General features: G+C 54.9%; 2 protein-coding genes across 5 annotated transcripts in view; one reads left to right on the plus strand and one right to left on the minus strand.

The window, feature by feature from the left end:
• Positions 1-5124, plus strand: part of SH3PXD2B (SH3 and PX domains 2B) — a 61165-nt gene extending 56041 nt beyond the window's left edge. For 3 of the 4 annotated variants that reach the window (XM_032124961.1, XM_032124964.1, XM_032124963.1), the window contains one exon: positions 648-5124. In XM_032124961.1, coding sequence (XP_031980852.1) covers positions 648-2126 — 1479 coding nt within the window. In that variant the 3' untranslated portion in view covers positions 2127-5124. The remainder of the gene's footprint in view (positions 1-647) is intronic. The other variant, XM_032124962.1, reaches the window with a different exon arrangement.
• A 1182-nt stretch (positions 5125-6306) lies between these two features.
• NEURL1B (neuralized E3 ubiquitin protein ligase 1B) overlaps positions 6307-14925 on the minus strand; it is a 32209-nt gene continuing 23590 nt past the window's right edge. Inside the window, exons 3-5 of the mRNA XM_032124991.1 lie at positions 11902-12609; positions 10882-11007; positions 6307-10031 (exon numbers count right to left, since the gene is read on the minus strand). Of these exons, the coding sequence (XP_031980882.1) occupies positions 9787-10031; positions 10882-11007; positions 11902-12609 (1079 nt within the window). The 3' untranslated portion in view covers positions 6307-9786. The remainder of the gene's footprint in view (positions 10032-10881; positions 11008-11901; positions 12610-14925) is intronic.

Consider the following 14925-nt stretch of genomic DNA (forward strand, 5'->3'; position numbering starts at 1 on the left):
TTAACATTCCAGGCTCTGAGAGTGGGATAAAAACCTGTAGGAGCTCAAGAGACTTTGTCCCCACACAGTTCTTGGTGGCCTTCTGTCCCCCAAGTGTGAGTGCTCTGTTTGGGCAAACGGAAAATAAACCCACACCACGGATGGGGTTAGAGATGGGAGTTTTTCCCCTTAGCTAGGCCAGGTGTAAAGTTAAAAGCCCTTCCAAAATTCCTGGCACGCCCTCATTGCTGGCAGAACCCCTCCTGCAGATGTGATTTTGCTTTCTCCGTGTGCGGATGTGATTTCTGCCTCTCTGGGGGGATTTTTCCTTCAGGGCTGCCCCAGTCAGCCCCTCCCAGGCCCCAGCCCCGCTCGTGGAGCTGCAGAGGGGCTGGGCAGTGTGGGATCCACACGGGATCGCTGCTCCAACAGTGCCACGCTGTGGCCACCGCCAGCACCCTGCTCCGGGAGGGATGGAAGCAGCTCTTCCTCAGCCCTCTGCCTGCCCTGGCAGCCAGGACCAGGTTCCCCTCCCCTTAGGATGGAATCACTCCTGGGATTCCATGGCTTTTGGCTGGAGCAGCACCAAGGCCACGTGTCGCCCTACCGTCGTTCCAGAGTCCCTTTAGTGCACAGCGGCTGTCTGAGGTCTCCTTTCACCCTGGCAGGTCATTGAGAAGAACCTGAGCGGCTGGTGGTACATCCAGATCGAGGAGAAGGAAGGCTGGGCCCCTGCCACCTTCATTGATAAGTACAAGAAAACCAGCAACGCCTCCAGGCCCAATTTCCTGGCTCCCCTTCCCAACGAGATGACGCAGCTGCGGCTCGGCGACACCGACGGCAGCGCCGGCGAGGAGGCGACGGGGCCCTGCCGACCTCTGCCAGAGGCTCCTCCCAATGGCATGGACTGCACTGGGAGGTGGGGCAAGGACTGGAAGGGGAAGGAGGCTCCCGACAGCGGGGACCTGTCCTTCGCCGGGGGCTACGAGGAGATCTCAGACCGCGACACGGAGGAGAAGCCCAGCCTTCCGCCCAGGAAGGAGTCCATCATTAAGTCAGAAGGAGAGTTGCTGGAGAGGCAGAGACCTCCCCCCAAGCCGCCGGGCATGATTTTGCCCATGATCCCACCCAAGCAGTCGGCAGCCCCGAAGGACAGCAAGAAGCCGGAGCTCAAGCCAGAGAAGGGCAAACTCTTCCAGCTGAAAAACGAGATGGGACTGGAATGTGGACACAAGGTGTCGGCCAAGGAGGTGAAGAAGCCAAACCTCCGGCCCATTGTCAAGCCAACCAAGCCAAAAGCTGAGCCTGTGGAGGACAAACCTGACCCCATCGCTCAGAACCCGTTCTTGAAGTCAAGACCTCAGATCAGGCCAAAACCCTCTGCGTCCCCCCGCGCTGACCCACCCCCAGCCGATGACAAACTGGACATTTGCAGCCTGCGGAGCAAGCTGAGACCTGCCAAGTGCCCAGAGAAACCCTCGGAGCAGGACCCCGCTGCCGGGGAAAGCTCCTTCAGCAATGCCACGGAGGCTGGCGGGAGGTTTCCGGAGCGGCCGGGCATGGAGAGCAAAGCCCTGCCCAAGCTGGACAGCCACGGCCCCAAAGAGGCACTGCCCAAATCTCCCCTGGGCCCAGCAACCCCCCCCTGTGCCAGGGACGCCCCTCTGCAGCGCCCTGTGGTGCCACCTCGCAGGCCACCTCCCCCCAAGAAGATGGGGGGTCCTGGCTCCGTCCCCGCCGAGCCCAGGGCCCCGGCACGGGAAGCTCCCGAGATCAGGCCCTCTGCAGTGCCAGGGAGGCCCATGCTGGTCCCTCCCAAAGCCAAGCCCTTCCTCGCTGCCTCTCTCCAAGACGAAGCCAAAGCCAGAAGCAGCGTGAACCCAAAGGTCATCTCCAAGCCCGTGGAGAGAGCGGAGGCCAAGGAGAGGAGCTCAGCCCCCGTCTCCAGCCCGGACGTCTCCAGGGAAGCTCTCTACGTGGCAGTGGCGGATTTTGAAGGTGATGAGGAGACCAACAGCTTCAGAGAAGGGACTTTGTTTGAAGTTCGTGAGAAGAACAGCAGTGGCTGGTGGTTCTGCAAGGTCCTGACTGGGGGGCCCTGCTGGGAGGGCTGGATCCCTTCCAATTACCTGCGGAAGAAGCCGTAGCCACTCCTCGGCCTGCACGGCCCGAGGCTCCCTTGTCTCTCACCTGAGTATTTAATGAGCAGATTAATTTATAGTTTTCTGTAAGGCTGGCTTTAAAAGGAAAGATAATAATTGAGATCCCACTCCTCCCAGCTGGAGCCCCTTGGCAGCAGCTGGAGGGAGCAGCTCGGCCTCCCCTCCCCACCCCTGTGCTCCCACCCACCCTCCTCCCCACATTTTCCCCAAGGACTTGGCTCCCGTGGTTCTCTGTGCTGGGGAGATGGACCTTGAGTGACATTTTGCCACCTCTGTGGTGAATTAGAGAGGAATCCAGCAGCAGCCAGGTGGAGTGGTACCAACGAAGGAAATCACAGAAGGATTTGCCTTTCCCTGAAGCTCAGGGTCACGGGCAAGAGTTGCAGGGCACATTGCTTAGTCCAGGGATGTGGCAGAGCCACTGGGAACATGGCAAAAAGGAGGAATGATTGCTGAGAACGGGTTCCTGTAGCTCTGTCCCTGGTAAAAGGCTGTGCCTTGCTCCCCCTTCACGGGGATCATCCCTCAGCCCTTCCCTGCTCTACCATGACAAGTGTTAACTTCAACATCCTCCTGGTGGAAAAAAATAGGGAAAAATGCACCCTCATCTAACAGGTCCTCTCTGTCTGGTCCAGGACAGCTCTCAGGCTTCTCCCCTGCAGTACTGCAACTCAACATCAGAGGGGTTTTGCTTCTGGAGCTGAGGAATTCTATGCAAGGCACAGAGGACCAGAACGACCCCAAATGCCCTGGAAAAGGGATGCTTTGCTCTCCTCCCCACACAGACTGCCCTGCCTGTTGGACTGAGAGGGGACCACCCCTTTCCACGACCCACTGAGCTCCCCGGGCTGGCGGGCAGCAGCCAGGAGCTGGGTCCTTCCCTCGGTGCTGAAATTATCAAGTGCAATGCAGAATGTGGGAGCTCAGCTCCTCATCACCACCAGTTCTGAGGTGTGTCTGGTGCTCAGGGGCTGCCAACCTTGTTTGTCACCCCACCTGCCTGTCCTCCAGGTACTTGCATTTCACCCTGTGAGCCAGGTTGGCCTGGGGGAGGCTTCTGGGCAAGCAGAGCCTGGGGTTTTTCCATGCTGACATTCCTGCCTGCCAGTATCTTGCCCTCAGTGCTGCTTATCCCAGCAGGAGGATGAGCGTGGATGAGCTGTTGTTCCCCAGCGCTGCTTTCTTCCTTTCTCTCCTTGGCTTTTTGCAGCTTCAGGGCCACATTTCTCTCCAGAAGAGCTTTAAACCCAGCTGTCTGTGGGTTTCACAGATCCACAGAGTTTTTGGGGTTGGGAGGGACCTCTGGAGATCATCCAGTCCAGCCCCTCTGCCAAGGCAGGGTCAGGTTTGGTGTTAACCAAGCCCTGTTGCCCTCTCTGGTCTAATTGTGTGTGTGAGCAATGCAGCCACATTGTTTTGCTGCTGAAAATAATGACAGTTTTCCCTCTCATTTGAGGCTGGCTGAATCGAAGGAGCATTCTCCACTCCCCCAGATGCTCACTTCCTTCTCTCACCCATGTTTTCCACCCTGGGAATGTGGAGTTGAAGATCCAGAAAACAGTGGTGCCTCTGACCAGGATCATTCTGGGAGGGCGATGGGGCAGTTTGATCAGAGAAGTCCTGACCGTCCTCATCTCCAGAAGCCCCAAAATTCTTTTTCAGCCATGGGAATTCATGCACCCCGGTGTGTGGCTGATTCCTCTCCCTCCCACCTGCGGTTTTCTCGGGTGGCACATCAGCCCCTGATCTGGCTGACTCACCTGAGCTGGCAATAAGCACCGCATTTGCAACCCAGTGCAATAACAAAGCTCCTTGCGTGGCACATCGGGAGGTGTTGATGTGCTCCCGGGAGAGCTGCAGGGTGGGCTGAGACAGCGCTGCCTTCGCTCTGCCTCGCTCCACTCAATCCCTTCTGCTTTGGAAAGGAGTGGGGACAGGATGAGTTAAGCCAGAGCTGCTCCACAGCCAAATCCAGCTCCCACAGTATCTGGGAAGGAGCTGGACCTGCATCCCTGCTCTTGACAGGGGATGGAAGGGCTGTGTGTCCTTTTCCCGGGCACCGTGCCCTTGCCCTGCCTTTTCTGGATGGCCTTTTAATCTCAGCTCTGCCTCAGAGACCTCTCTGCCCCGGCTCTCCTCAGAAAGTCCTGTGCTATTTGGGTGGCCTCGGCTCTAAATGAGGGCTGTTCCCTCTCCCCTCCCAGCCTGAGCCTCGGAACTGGTAGTGCTCCATTTTCCTGACACAAGTACTGTATTTGGCTCGCCGAGCGCGTGACAGGATCGCTCCCTCCTTCCCAAAGAGCTTCCAAGAGGGAGTGCCCCTGTGGGATCACCCTCAGGAGGTGCCCACACCTGCAGCCTTAGCCCTTTTCCCACTCTCCTGTCTGCCCTGGGCTGGCCAAGCTCCTGTGGGGAATGTGCCAGGAGCCACTGGGCTGGCAGGGCTTTGTCCCCCACCTGATTTGTGCCCCTGGTCCTGCCCCAAGCCCGGCTGCCTCTCCTCGCTGTACCTCCCTGACTACCTCGTGAGGAGGAGGAGGGTGGCCAAAAGCACCCCAACCTGGGGGTAGCCCCCCATCAGCCAAAGCCCAGCCTCCCAGAGCAGCCCTGGGATCGGGCTTTGTGGCAAGGGGGGCACTGCCAGGGCTTGGGGATCTGGGCACATCCTGGGTGGGCATCAGCCCTGCTGTGCCCAGCTCCTGCCAGGCTCCCCAGGCCCATTTGTTTGTCCACGTGTCTCTATATTATGTAATGTGTATAAATCTCCATTACGGGGGTGGGGGGGAGGGCAGCAGAAGGTAGATGTAGCTGTGTCCATGCCCTGTCTATACCTTCACCTTTAAGGGATGGATTTTTTTTTTTTTTTTTAAATTTGCTGGGGTTTGGGTTGGTTTTTGTTTTGGTTTGGGTTTTTTTTTCTTTTGTTTTCTTTTTGTAAGAAATAAAAAGAAACTGCTTGACTGGTTTCAAGCACCCTGGTGAACCCGTGTGTGTGGCTGGTGGAATTCTGGGGTGCAACTTGGGGTGCTGCTCTTGTGTCTGGGGCTGGTTTTGGGGTCTGTCTGTCCGTCCATCCTAGCAGGGAGGCTCATGGGGATCCTGACAGCTCCTTGTGTCTTCCTTGGTGCCCAAACTTTATGTCCCAACAGTGGAGTGTAGAAGTTTTTACTGTGAGTTTACTCAAACCACCAGGGTCTGGTGATTTTCAGGGAGTGCAGAGAGAGAAAGAGGCACTGCCTGTCCTGAGGGGCTTTGGGGGTTCAGGCTGGCCAGGGATCAGCTCTGTGGATAAAGTGGGGCAGCAGAGTGTCAAAAAAGGCATTTTGGCATAAATTGTCAGGGTCCTTCAGCACCTGGAGCGAGCGAGGCGTTCTCGTGGACACTCAGCTCTGGCAGGGCGGAGTTGTGAAGGAATTTTTCCACTGCACATGAAGGAAAAAGGAAAAGGGAAAAGGAAGCAGGAAAAGAGAAAGGGAAAGGGAAGGGGAAAAGGAAACAGGAAAAGAGAAGGGGAAAGGGAAGGGGAAAAGGAAACAGGAAAAGAGAAGGGGAAAGGGAAAGGGAAGGAGAAAAGGAAACAGGAAAAGAGAAGGGGAAGGGAAAAGGGAAGAGGAAAAGGAAACAGGAAATGGAAAAGGTAAGAAGAAAAGGAAAACGGAAAGGGAAGGGGAAAAGAAAAGGGAAGATGAAAAGGAACAGGAAAAAAGAAAACAATGAAAAGGAAAAAAAGAAAATCAGCCCTCCTGCCCTGTCTGCATCACCCCTGGCTGCCACAGCCACAGCAGGGCACAGGAGGGGGCCAGGCTGGCAAATGCCTTGCCTGAGATTGGATAAGAAATTTGGGGCTCTTTGTGACGGCCACCAAACCCTTTCACCTCTGTAGCCCTGAAATACACCCTTGTCCCCCAAACTTTAAAGGATTTGCAAGGTTAAATGAGCAGCAAAGCCCATGGAGGGAGTGAGCAGCCACTGGGCAGTGACTCCCAGGAGCAAAGCTCAGGAAAAGGTTTGTAAAGTGTCTTTTTTGTGTCTTTTTAATTTCTTTTTTAAGCAGAGGTGCCTTCCCCTGCCCCTCTGGATCAGTGCTGCCCCACTTTTCAAACAGAGGACGTGCTCACCCCCTCACTCCCCCCCCAGTTCAAACTCTTTGAAACACTTCAGAGCACTCTGTACAAGCCAAAGGTTTATTTGTTTCATAAACAAGTCAAATTATATTCATGGAAAACAGGTAAATGGACAAAAGGAAAACACACAGCACTGAACACTATAGAGCACTGACATGTAGAGGTGCAGCTCCCTCCCTCGTGCGATGCCCTCCCTCCCCAGGCCCCCCAAAAATTTGCTTGAAAAGCCTAATACAGAGGTCCAAAATCTGATTCAGCTTCAACAAGATAATACAGGTCACAGTATTGAATCATAAACGACAAGGGAGGAACTGCCTCAGAAAGGGGGAGAGGTAAAAGAGTTCCCCCATCTCGTTTCTTTCTTCCTTTTTCTCCTTTTTTTTTTTTTTTTTTTAAATTTTCAAACAAAGGTCAAGGAGGAGAGGAGGGGAAAATCCATGGAAATAAACACTTTTTCACTCATATATATATATATATGTATATATGTGTACATATATATATATATATATAAAGCAGGATTCTCAGTGAACACAAAATTCTATAAAACTACCGTTGATCTGTGTTGGTTTTCTCCCCCCGTCTTTTTTTTCTTTTTTTCTTTTTAAAAGTTGCTTTAAAAAGGATAAAAAGTGCACAGACACCCTTATAAGGCACAAACAGATCTCCTGTACAAATCATATATCATTGGACTGTTTAAAAAAAATAGCAATACGAATACTAACAATGAAATCTGTAAGAGGCTACCTTTTCCTGGAAATCTTTTTTTAATTTTTTTTTTTTTTGAGGCCTATTTTGGAAAATTTCTGTTGCTTTTGGATAGGCAGGGCCACAGGTCCACTGCTCTCCCATCCCGCTCGCCATGCTGGCCTCACTGGGTGCTGCCCCTTCTGCAAACTGGTTTTGGCTGCTACAGCAAAAATTCAGCCTCTGCAACGTGTCCTGAACAGCTCCTGGAGTGGATTTGGTGTTTCTCCTTGCTGGCTTCAAAATACAAAACAGAGCTACACCAAACAAACCCCACCCAGGCTGTGCCCACCCTGCTGCTGGAGGCGCTGAGGTGGCACCAAGCAGAGGGGCTCTGCCCCGCTGCTGTCACTGTGAGCAGTGAGCAGAGGGCACCCCTGAGGCTGGGACAGCAACCCCAGAGCTGGCCCAGACCTGATCCAGGCTGGGCATTCCGACAGCTTCCCTTGGATTCCTCCCCATGGAAAGGCTTCCCGCTGCAGGCTGTGCCCAGGCAGGTGCTGACACACCCTGGCACTGTTGTGCCCTTGGTGCTGTGCCCACTGCTCACAGCTGGACCTGGATCTGCCAGCGTGGGACTGGGAGATCCCTGGGAATGCAATCCCTGTGGTCCCTGGGGTGGAGGGAAGCAGGACAAGGCTCCAGAGGCAGGGAAGCTGCCCTGGCTGCCTCCTGTGGCAAAGGTGGACGTGAAAGGTGCAGTGGCTCTGCTGAGGGCGGTGGCACAGCCAGTGGCATGAGCCAGCTCTCCGAAAAGGGCTCTGCAAAGCTGTTGGGCCCTCGTGCAGGGTCATGGCTGAGAGATCTCGCTCCGCAGCAGCCTCTCGTTGATACTCTCATTAAAAATGTTCAGCAGCTCCTCAAGGATAAAACAAAAGGTTTCGGGGTGCCCTGTGAGCACAGCCTGCTGCAGGAGGAGGATGAGCTGCTCCCTGGGTGTGCCCTCCCCGATGGCAGCAAGGGACAGGGCTGGCACAGGGCCGGCACAGGGCTGGGACAGGTCAGGACCCAAACCCAGCTCTCCTGGCACAGCCAAACCACCACCTGGGCTTCAGCACCGTGCACCCACCGCCTTGGAGGAGAGGGGGAATGGCCACAGATCCCTCAGGCTGCCCTGCTGTGCCCAGAAGCCCTGACATGTACAGGAGTTATTATTCTATTTTTCCTTTTTCCAGACTAAAATGTGGTAATTGCACCTTTCTAAAAGCCGTTCTTACGCACTCGGGAGCACACGGTCACCGAGCTGCAGTGACACAGCTCCTCTCATCCTCCCATTCCCATCCTTTTCGCCCCTCTTTAGGAGCCTGGACCAGCTGGAAACTGGCCAGGCTCAGGCTGAAGGACTGTGCAGAGGGCAGAGGATGGAGACTGGAGGGCAGCTCCTGCTGGAGCAGCCGGGAGGAGGATGCTGAGCTCCTCACACCAGCCCTAGTGCTGCACAGTCAGATGCTGCTCAGCTCATCCAGCTGCTGCCGGTAGCTGGTATCACACCCTAAACCCATTCACCATTTAAATCCCAACATCTAATAACAGCCTCAGGGCATTTTCCTTCCTCCTCAGTAAAGCCAAGTGAGATAGTCCCTGTTTTTCTCAACAAGGTCTCATCTACAGTTGAGACCCAGCGTGCAGGCAGCTGGGAGCTATGCTGGGAAACCTGGAAAGGCAGGAGAAAACAGGTAAAGTCGGCACATAGAGTCCCCAGAAAAAAGGGTGAGCCTGATGGGACTGGGTCAGAAATGAATTTCTCACCAGAGCCTCCAAAAATCCCCGTGGTGGGGCGGGAGGAAGGCTGAGCCCTGCCATGGCACCGGCTGCAGGGGAAGGTCAAGGACTGGTGACAGTCAGGATGGGGTGACACGGCAGCTGTGCCACCTGCCAGGAGGGCAGAGCAGAATGCAGGGGTGTGTGTGCCTGGAGGTGACAAATCCCCTCACTGCAGACAGCAGCATCCCGAGCCAGGACTGCAGTGTGCCCACCCAAACACCCCTGTCGTCCACAGGCTGTGATTTATGGCTTCAGAAGGCAGCAGGGCCGTGCCTGAGCTGCCCCTCACAGCTCCCTGCAGCTCCTTCATTTGCTGCAGGGGCTGCCTGGGCTCTGGGTGGGCTCGTGCTCCTCGCTGCTCCCCCAGGGCAGCTCCCTGGGTCTCAGCCTCCATGGCCAGAAGTCTCTGTTCTGCCACAGAAAGAAAAAGCTGCTTTATCTAAGCCCAGACCAGCTCCTCCATGTCCCCACGAGCCAGTTCATGGAGACACAACCCAAACAAGTGACAAGCTGGCTGTGCCACTATCTGGCCTGAGCTAGTTCTCCTTACATGACATTTCCAGATCCGTTCTGTCCACTTTGAACCCTCCCGCTGGGCCTCGTCCCAGTTTTGCTCCACCACAGCACAAGCCCCTGGCAGCAGCCCAGAGCTGTCGGGTTTTAGGGTCGGGAAGCCCAGTGGCACCCAGCTTTGCCCAAGTGGCAACTTCCCCATCCCGACGCTCACCACAGCAAGCCTCCCCCGCAGCGGGAGGAGGGAAAAAAGAGCCTTTGCACGGGAAATTTCTCATCTGCAGCTGCCTCGGGTCCTGGCGATTCCCCGGTTCGGCCTGGCCGGCACGGCCCCACACAATCCTCAGCTTTGCTCCCTGAATTGTGCCCTACCAGTCAAATAAGGAAACACAGATAACGAGCCACTTGATAACGACTGACCAGCACGATAACCCATAAGCAGGGACGGAAAGGCGTGGTTTGCTAGCGGCGTTCCCCCTTCCTGCAGCCCGGGACGGGCGCTACGGGCGGTAGATTTTGATCACATCTTTGATGACCCGTCGGCAGATGGGGCAGCAGGCGTTGAGCTGCTTCTTCAGCTTAAGACCACAGGTGTTGCAGAGGCACATGTGTCCGCAGGTGTAGATCACCGTGTCCACCTCGCTGTCAAAGCACACGGTGCACTCCCCGTTCTTGCTGCTCGATGGCTCCGGAGGGGAGAAGACAGGAGAGATGGGGGGGCTCAAAGGGGAGCTGGGGGCAGTCACTGCAAAAGAGGAGGGGGGAATGAGGTTGTTTAGCCACCAGGATGGGGCAAAGCTGACTCTGTACAGTACAGACATTTAAATCTGTTTTTAAGGCTCTTCAACGGGATGGGGCAAAGCTGACTCTGTACCGTACACACATTTCAGTCAGTTTTTAAGGCTCTTCCTTCCCCAGTCATGGCCTGGTTCTTTGGCCAAACAAATCCCAGTGTATTCCAACCAGCAGCAGTTACAGCTCTGGAAGAGCCTGTTATCCCTTTCCTACACGTGGGGCAGGTATCCACACATTTTTTGAACACTTGTAGGGATAGCGATTCCTTTCCTGGGCAGCTTGTTGGATACCTGACTCTCCTTTCCATAAAGAAATTATTCCTTATATTCAAATTAAACCACTCCTGGTGCAACCAGATGCTGTTTCCTCCCTCCTGTCCCTGTTCCCTGCGAGCAGAGCCCGACCCCCCCGGCTGCCCCCTTCTGTCAGGGACTTGTGCAGAGCCACAAGGTCCCCCCGGAGCCTCCTTTGGTCCAGGCTGAGCCCTTTCCCAGCTCCCTCAGCCACTCCTCCTGATAGGACTTAATTCTCCAGACCCTTCCCTGGACACGCTCCAGCCCCCCAGGGTCTTTCTTGTCATGAGTGGCCCAGAACTGGACACAGCCCTCGAGGTGCCTCAGCAGCGCCCAGCACAGGGGACAGTCACCGCCCTGGTGCTGCTGGTGCTGATACAACCAGCATGCAACCCTTCTTCAGGCCATGAAAACCTTTCCAGCACTGGGTTTTCTTCCCATTCCTTCTGTTGGCCTGGCAGGAGAGGTAACATCCCCCCCTGAGAGCTGAGGGCTGCCTGTCCTTACCCAGCGAGGACTCCGAGGCCGACGAGGACCTGTTGACGCTGAAGGCCATGTCCGAGTCGCTGTCGTACTGGGAGCCACCGGGGGATCCTGAGGGAGACACCGTCACTGGGCTGGACTGCACCGTGCCTGGGAACACAGGAGAGAGCTGAGCCCACAGAGGAACACCCCAATCCCAGCCAAACCCCCTCAGCCTGCTGAGCTGCTCCCACTCCATCTGCACAGGGGCTTCAGGGCAGCTCCAGCTGCTGAGTTAATGCCGCCCTTTATTAAGGATACAGGTCAAGATTTTGGATGTGACCCCCAGGGCCTGGACCTCGTTACGCCTCTGTATGAAGCCTGTTCAGCTTCAGTGAAGCAAGCACCAGGTTATCCAGTATTTGCCTTCCCATTCCCCCAAGGTCTCCCTCTCCCCAGCAGCAGTGGGCTCAAGCTGTAGCTGTCTCACTGTCAGCTGGGAAAGGACATTGCTTTGGATGAAGAAAACCTGCTTTACAAAGTCATTAACAGCTGCTTTTCTGATGGAGTCCTTAACAGGAGGAAAGGACAAAAGCTGGAACTGGTCACCAGCAATGGATCAGAAGTGCCAGCTGATCCCTGAGCTGTGGCAGTGCTTCAGGAGCAATTACTGTCCATGCTTAAACCAGAGCTGTGCTCACAAAAACCATCATCCCTACCAAGGCAGAAGTTTAATACCCGTTGGCTGGAATAGGGAGTTTATAAAGAATCCCTCCTAAAAACAAACCCACTGAAAAACAGCTGTCCCCCACAGCCATCCCTGCCTCCCTGCCTGCTGCTTGTTTCATTTCTCAAGTCTCATCCTTTCCTGCAGGAATCATAGAGGCTGCACACATCTCTGTGACAGGTACCATGTCTCGCTCACTCTTGTTTGCAAACACAAGGAGCTGCATCCTCACATCAGTGAGCACTGTGAGTGCAAGCCCAGAGCTCTGCTTCTGGCCCAGCAAACTTCCCCAGCCAGATACTCTGTTATCCTTTTTTTTTTTTTCTGGCTGCACTCACCCAGGATTTTGAGCTGGTTGATCACACCGTGGATTGTAAAAAACACCCAGAGGGATTGTGAGGTGTCCACACACATCAGCATCCCCCGGCTGGCCCCGTTGACCCCGTGGTGCACCTCTCCGTTGGGCAGGACCATGAAGCTGAGGATGTCGCCGCTGTTGAGGACCGGGAACGCCCGGTACACCACCCAGTACTCCTTGCGGTCCAGGAGAAAGTCTGGATCCGCCGGGAGCTCGTTTGTCCGTAAAGTGCTCGGATCACACGAGGTGATGCCGAACGAGAGGGCCCCGTAGTACGGCAGCCCCAGGTGTCCTACTTCCACAAAGAGGCTCTCCCCGATGTGCAAAGGCCGGTCAGAAAACACCAAAGTCCTATTGCTCTCCTGCCAGTTGGTGCAGGCCACCATCCTGTCCTGGGAGAAGGTGATGTCGGGGCCACGGGTGGGGTGGAACCGCAGGTCGGTGTCCAGGAATGCCGGGACTCCCTGGGCGTGCTGCCGCCGGTTGGGGCAGCAGGGGATGATGTGGTTGTCAGTCCCAAGGCCTGGTACCCGGCTGAGGTTTAGGTTTGCAATTTTGGCCACCACTTGGTTGTTCTCGAGCTCGTTGTTGTTGAAGTTGGCCGAGTCGTGGTTGCTCTGGGGGAGGCAAGTGCTGAGCCGGGCGGTGCTGAGCCGGGCGGTGCTCATGGTCTCTGCAAACATGCTGTCTGTGAGAGAAACCCAGGCACAGAGGCATTAGTCCAGAGAAAACCACCTGCTTTTATGCTTACAATCATTATTGCAGCCTACAGACTCTGCTCCTCCGAAAGGAAAAATCAGCCACAGGTCAACCACTAATGAACAGCTCCTGGTGCAGAGTCATGCGTGGAGCAGGCAGAGGAGCGGCCGCATCTTGGCACCAGCCAAGGAAAAACAAGTGTTCCAAAGTACTCGTGTGATCTGGGAGTTCCCTGCACTGGGGAACTGGGAGAAGCTGTAAACCAGCGTGGTCCTACAGCTTCCTGAGGAGAAAGGTCTGATAGTTTTGAGGTAAAAAAAGAAAACGTCTCAGTATTTTGTTGTCCTGAGGTCTTGTGCAAGACAAATCCACAAGTGAGGGGTGAAGGAACACAAGGATGAATGGATGTTCTTTCCACACTCCTTGTCATTGCCTTACACCTGTGTCCAGGCACAGGTGTGTCCAAGAGAGGTCATTTCAAGCCTCATATTTCAGCGATGTTCACAGCCCTGCAGAGGTTTTGAATGGAGAGCTTGTGACAAAAGCTGCTTCCTGCAGGTGTTAGAAAGCTTTTACAGCAGAAAGCTGTTTACCCTGTTCACAGCAAAGGGAAAGTCAGGATGTTGATCCTTAATTAATTTCCCAGGTTTTCACTTGGGCCATGCCAGGCTCAGGGGTGATGTAAAGGTGTGGGAGAGTTTGGGAGTGTTCTCCCTTCTACCTCCTGCCCTGCCTGGGGCAGCCTGGACGCTTCACTCTGAAGGGTTTAACCCACTGAGCAAAGTCAAAGCACGTGGAATTTAAGAGTCTGTGTGAATGACTCCTGGTCTTCCCAGAGATGGAGAGGGGTGAAGCAGGCCAGCACCAACGCTGCCTGCTGCTTGGAGGAGAGAATCCCCAGGCCTTTGGCAAAGAAGGAAAAACACCCAAATCCATCCAGCAGCTGCAAAGCAGAACCTGCCTCTCTCAGAAGCGCAGGCAGGAGAGGCCACTGGGGTGGGCTGATGGCTGGAGCAGCTCCTGCTCAGCCAGCGCAGCGTGTCTGGCAAGAAATGCTCCCGCAGAGGAGTCAGACACATCCAAGCTTCATGATGGATGCCCCATCCCTGGCAGTGTCCAAGGGCAGGTTGGACGGGGCTTGGAACAACCTGGGCTAGTGGAAGGTGTCCCTGCCCATGGCAGGGAGCTGGAATGAGATGATTTCTAAGGTCCTTTCCAGCGCAAACCATTCTGTGATTCATGATGCTGAAAGTGGCATTTTGTGCCTCAGAACTGGAGCTGTATTTCACAATTGTCTCAACTCGCAACATTTTGGGAGGAAGAGGCAGAGACAAGCACATCCTCTATGACACCACCACTCAAGCAAGGAGTTCGGGTCCCCTGGTGCCCCAGATGGCTGAGCATGGCCCTGATTCCTGAGGCAGTTTGTGGGGTTTGGTGTTTTAATCAAAAAAACCCCATCAGAGCACAGGTGCTCTCAGCCTGAGTCTTGGGTGCTGCAGACAGGACTGGGGCTGGGGGGCAGAAAGGAGCTGCATTTTATTTTTCTATCTCCAATTTAATGAGGAGAAAGGAGAGCTCTGGTGAAGCAGCTGCCTTGGCCAATACAGCAAACACTCCTTCTCCTCTGTGACGAGCACCAGAGGCTGGAGTATGTCGCAACTGCAATTAGAGGACAAGCTGCTGCTGAGGTTTAATTACACATTTGAGGCACAGCAGACAGGGAAAAGAGTTGTTTATGTGTGGCCTTCTCGCCTATAAAATAATTGGCACCATTCAGAAGGATGTGTGATGGAGCTGCCTGCCCTCTGGACTTGCCATTCCACAGCTCATCCCTGGCACCTGCTCCGTGCCAGGCTGGCAGCACCATCCCCTCGGGCAGGTGCAGCTGGCTTTGGCTGTTAAAACTCCATCAGCTCCCAGGAGCCTCTGGGAAAGGGCAACTCTCTTGGATTTTCAAAGTGTTCCCTGTGGTGTAGCCCAGTTCAAACACTCCATCTAACGCTGAATTCATTAGAAATTTCAATGCTGTAAAAGGCACGAAAGGAAAATCGTTCCGTGGCCCTCAGCTGGGCTTGGTGGTGGGAACAGATCCATCCCCTCTTGCAGCCCTCCCTAAGGGTGAGGCTGTAAAATCAGCCAGACTCCACCTGATTCCAGGGGTCTGAGTGATGTCCCTGTGCCAGGAAGGGTCACAATGCAAACACAGCCCCTCAAACTGCCAGCCTGGGTGGGACCACGGCCAAGAGCGGAGAGAGGGGCTGGGGAAGGGCTCCAGGAAACTCTTGGTCAATGACCGGTGGTT

The sequence above is a fragment of the Corvus moneduloides genome, chromosome 15 (genome assembly GCF_009650955.1).
Source record: "Corvus moneduloides isolate bCorMon1 chromosome 15, bCorMon1.pri, whole genome shotgun sequence".
In the NCBI taxonomy this organism is placed as follows: Eukaryota; Metazoa; Chordata; class Aves; order Passeriformes; family Corvidae; genus Corvus; species Corvus moneduloides.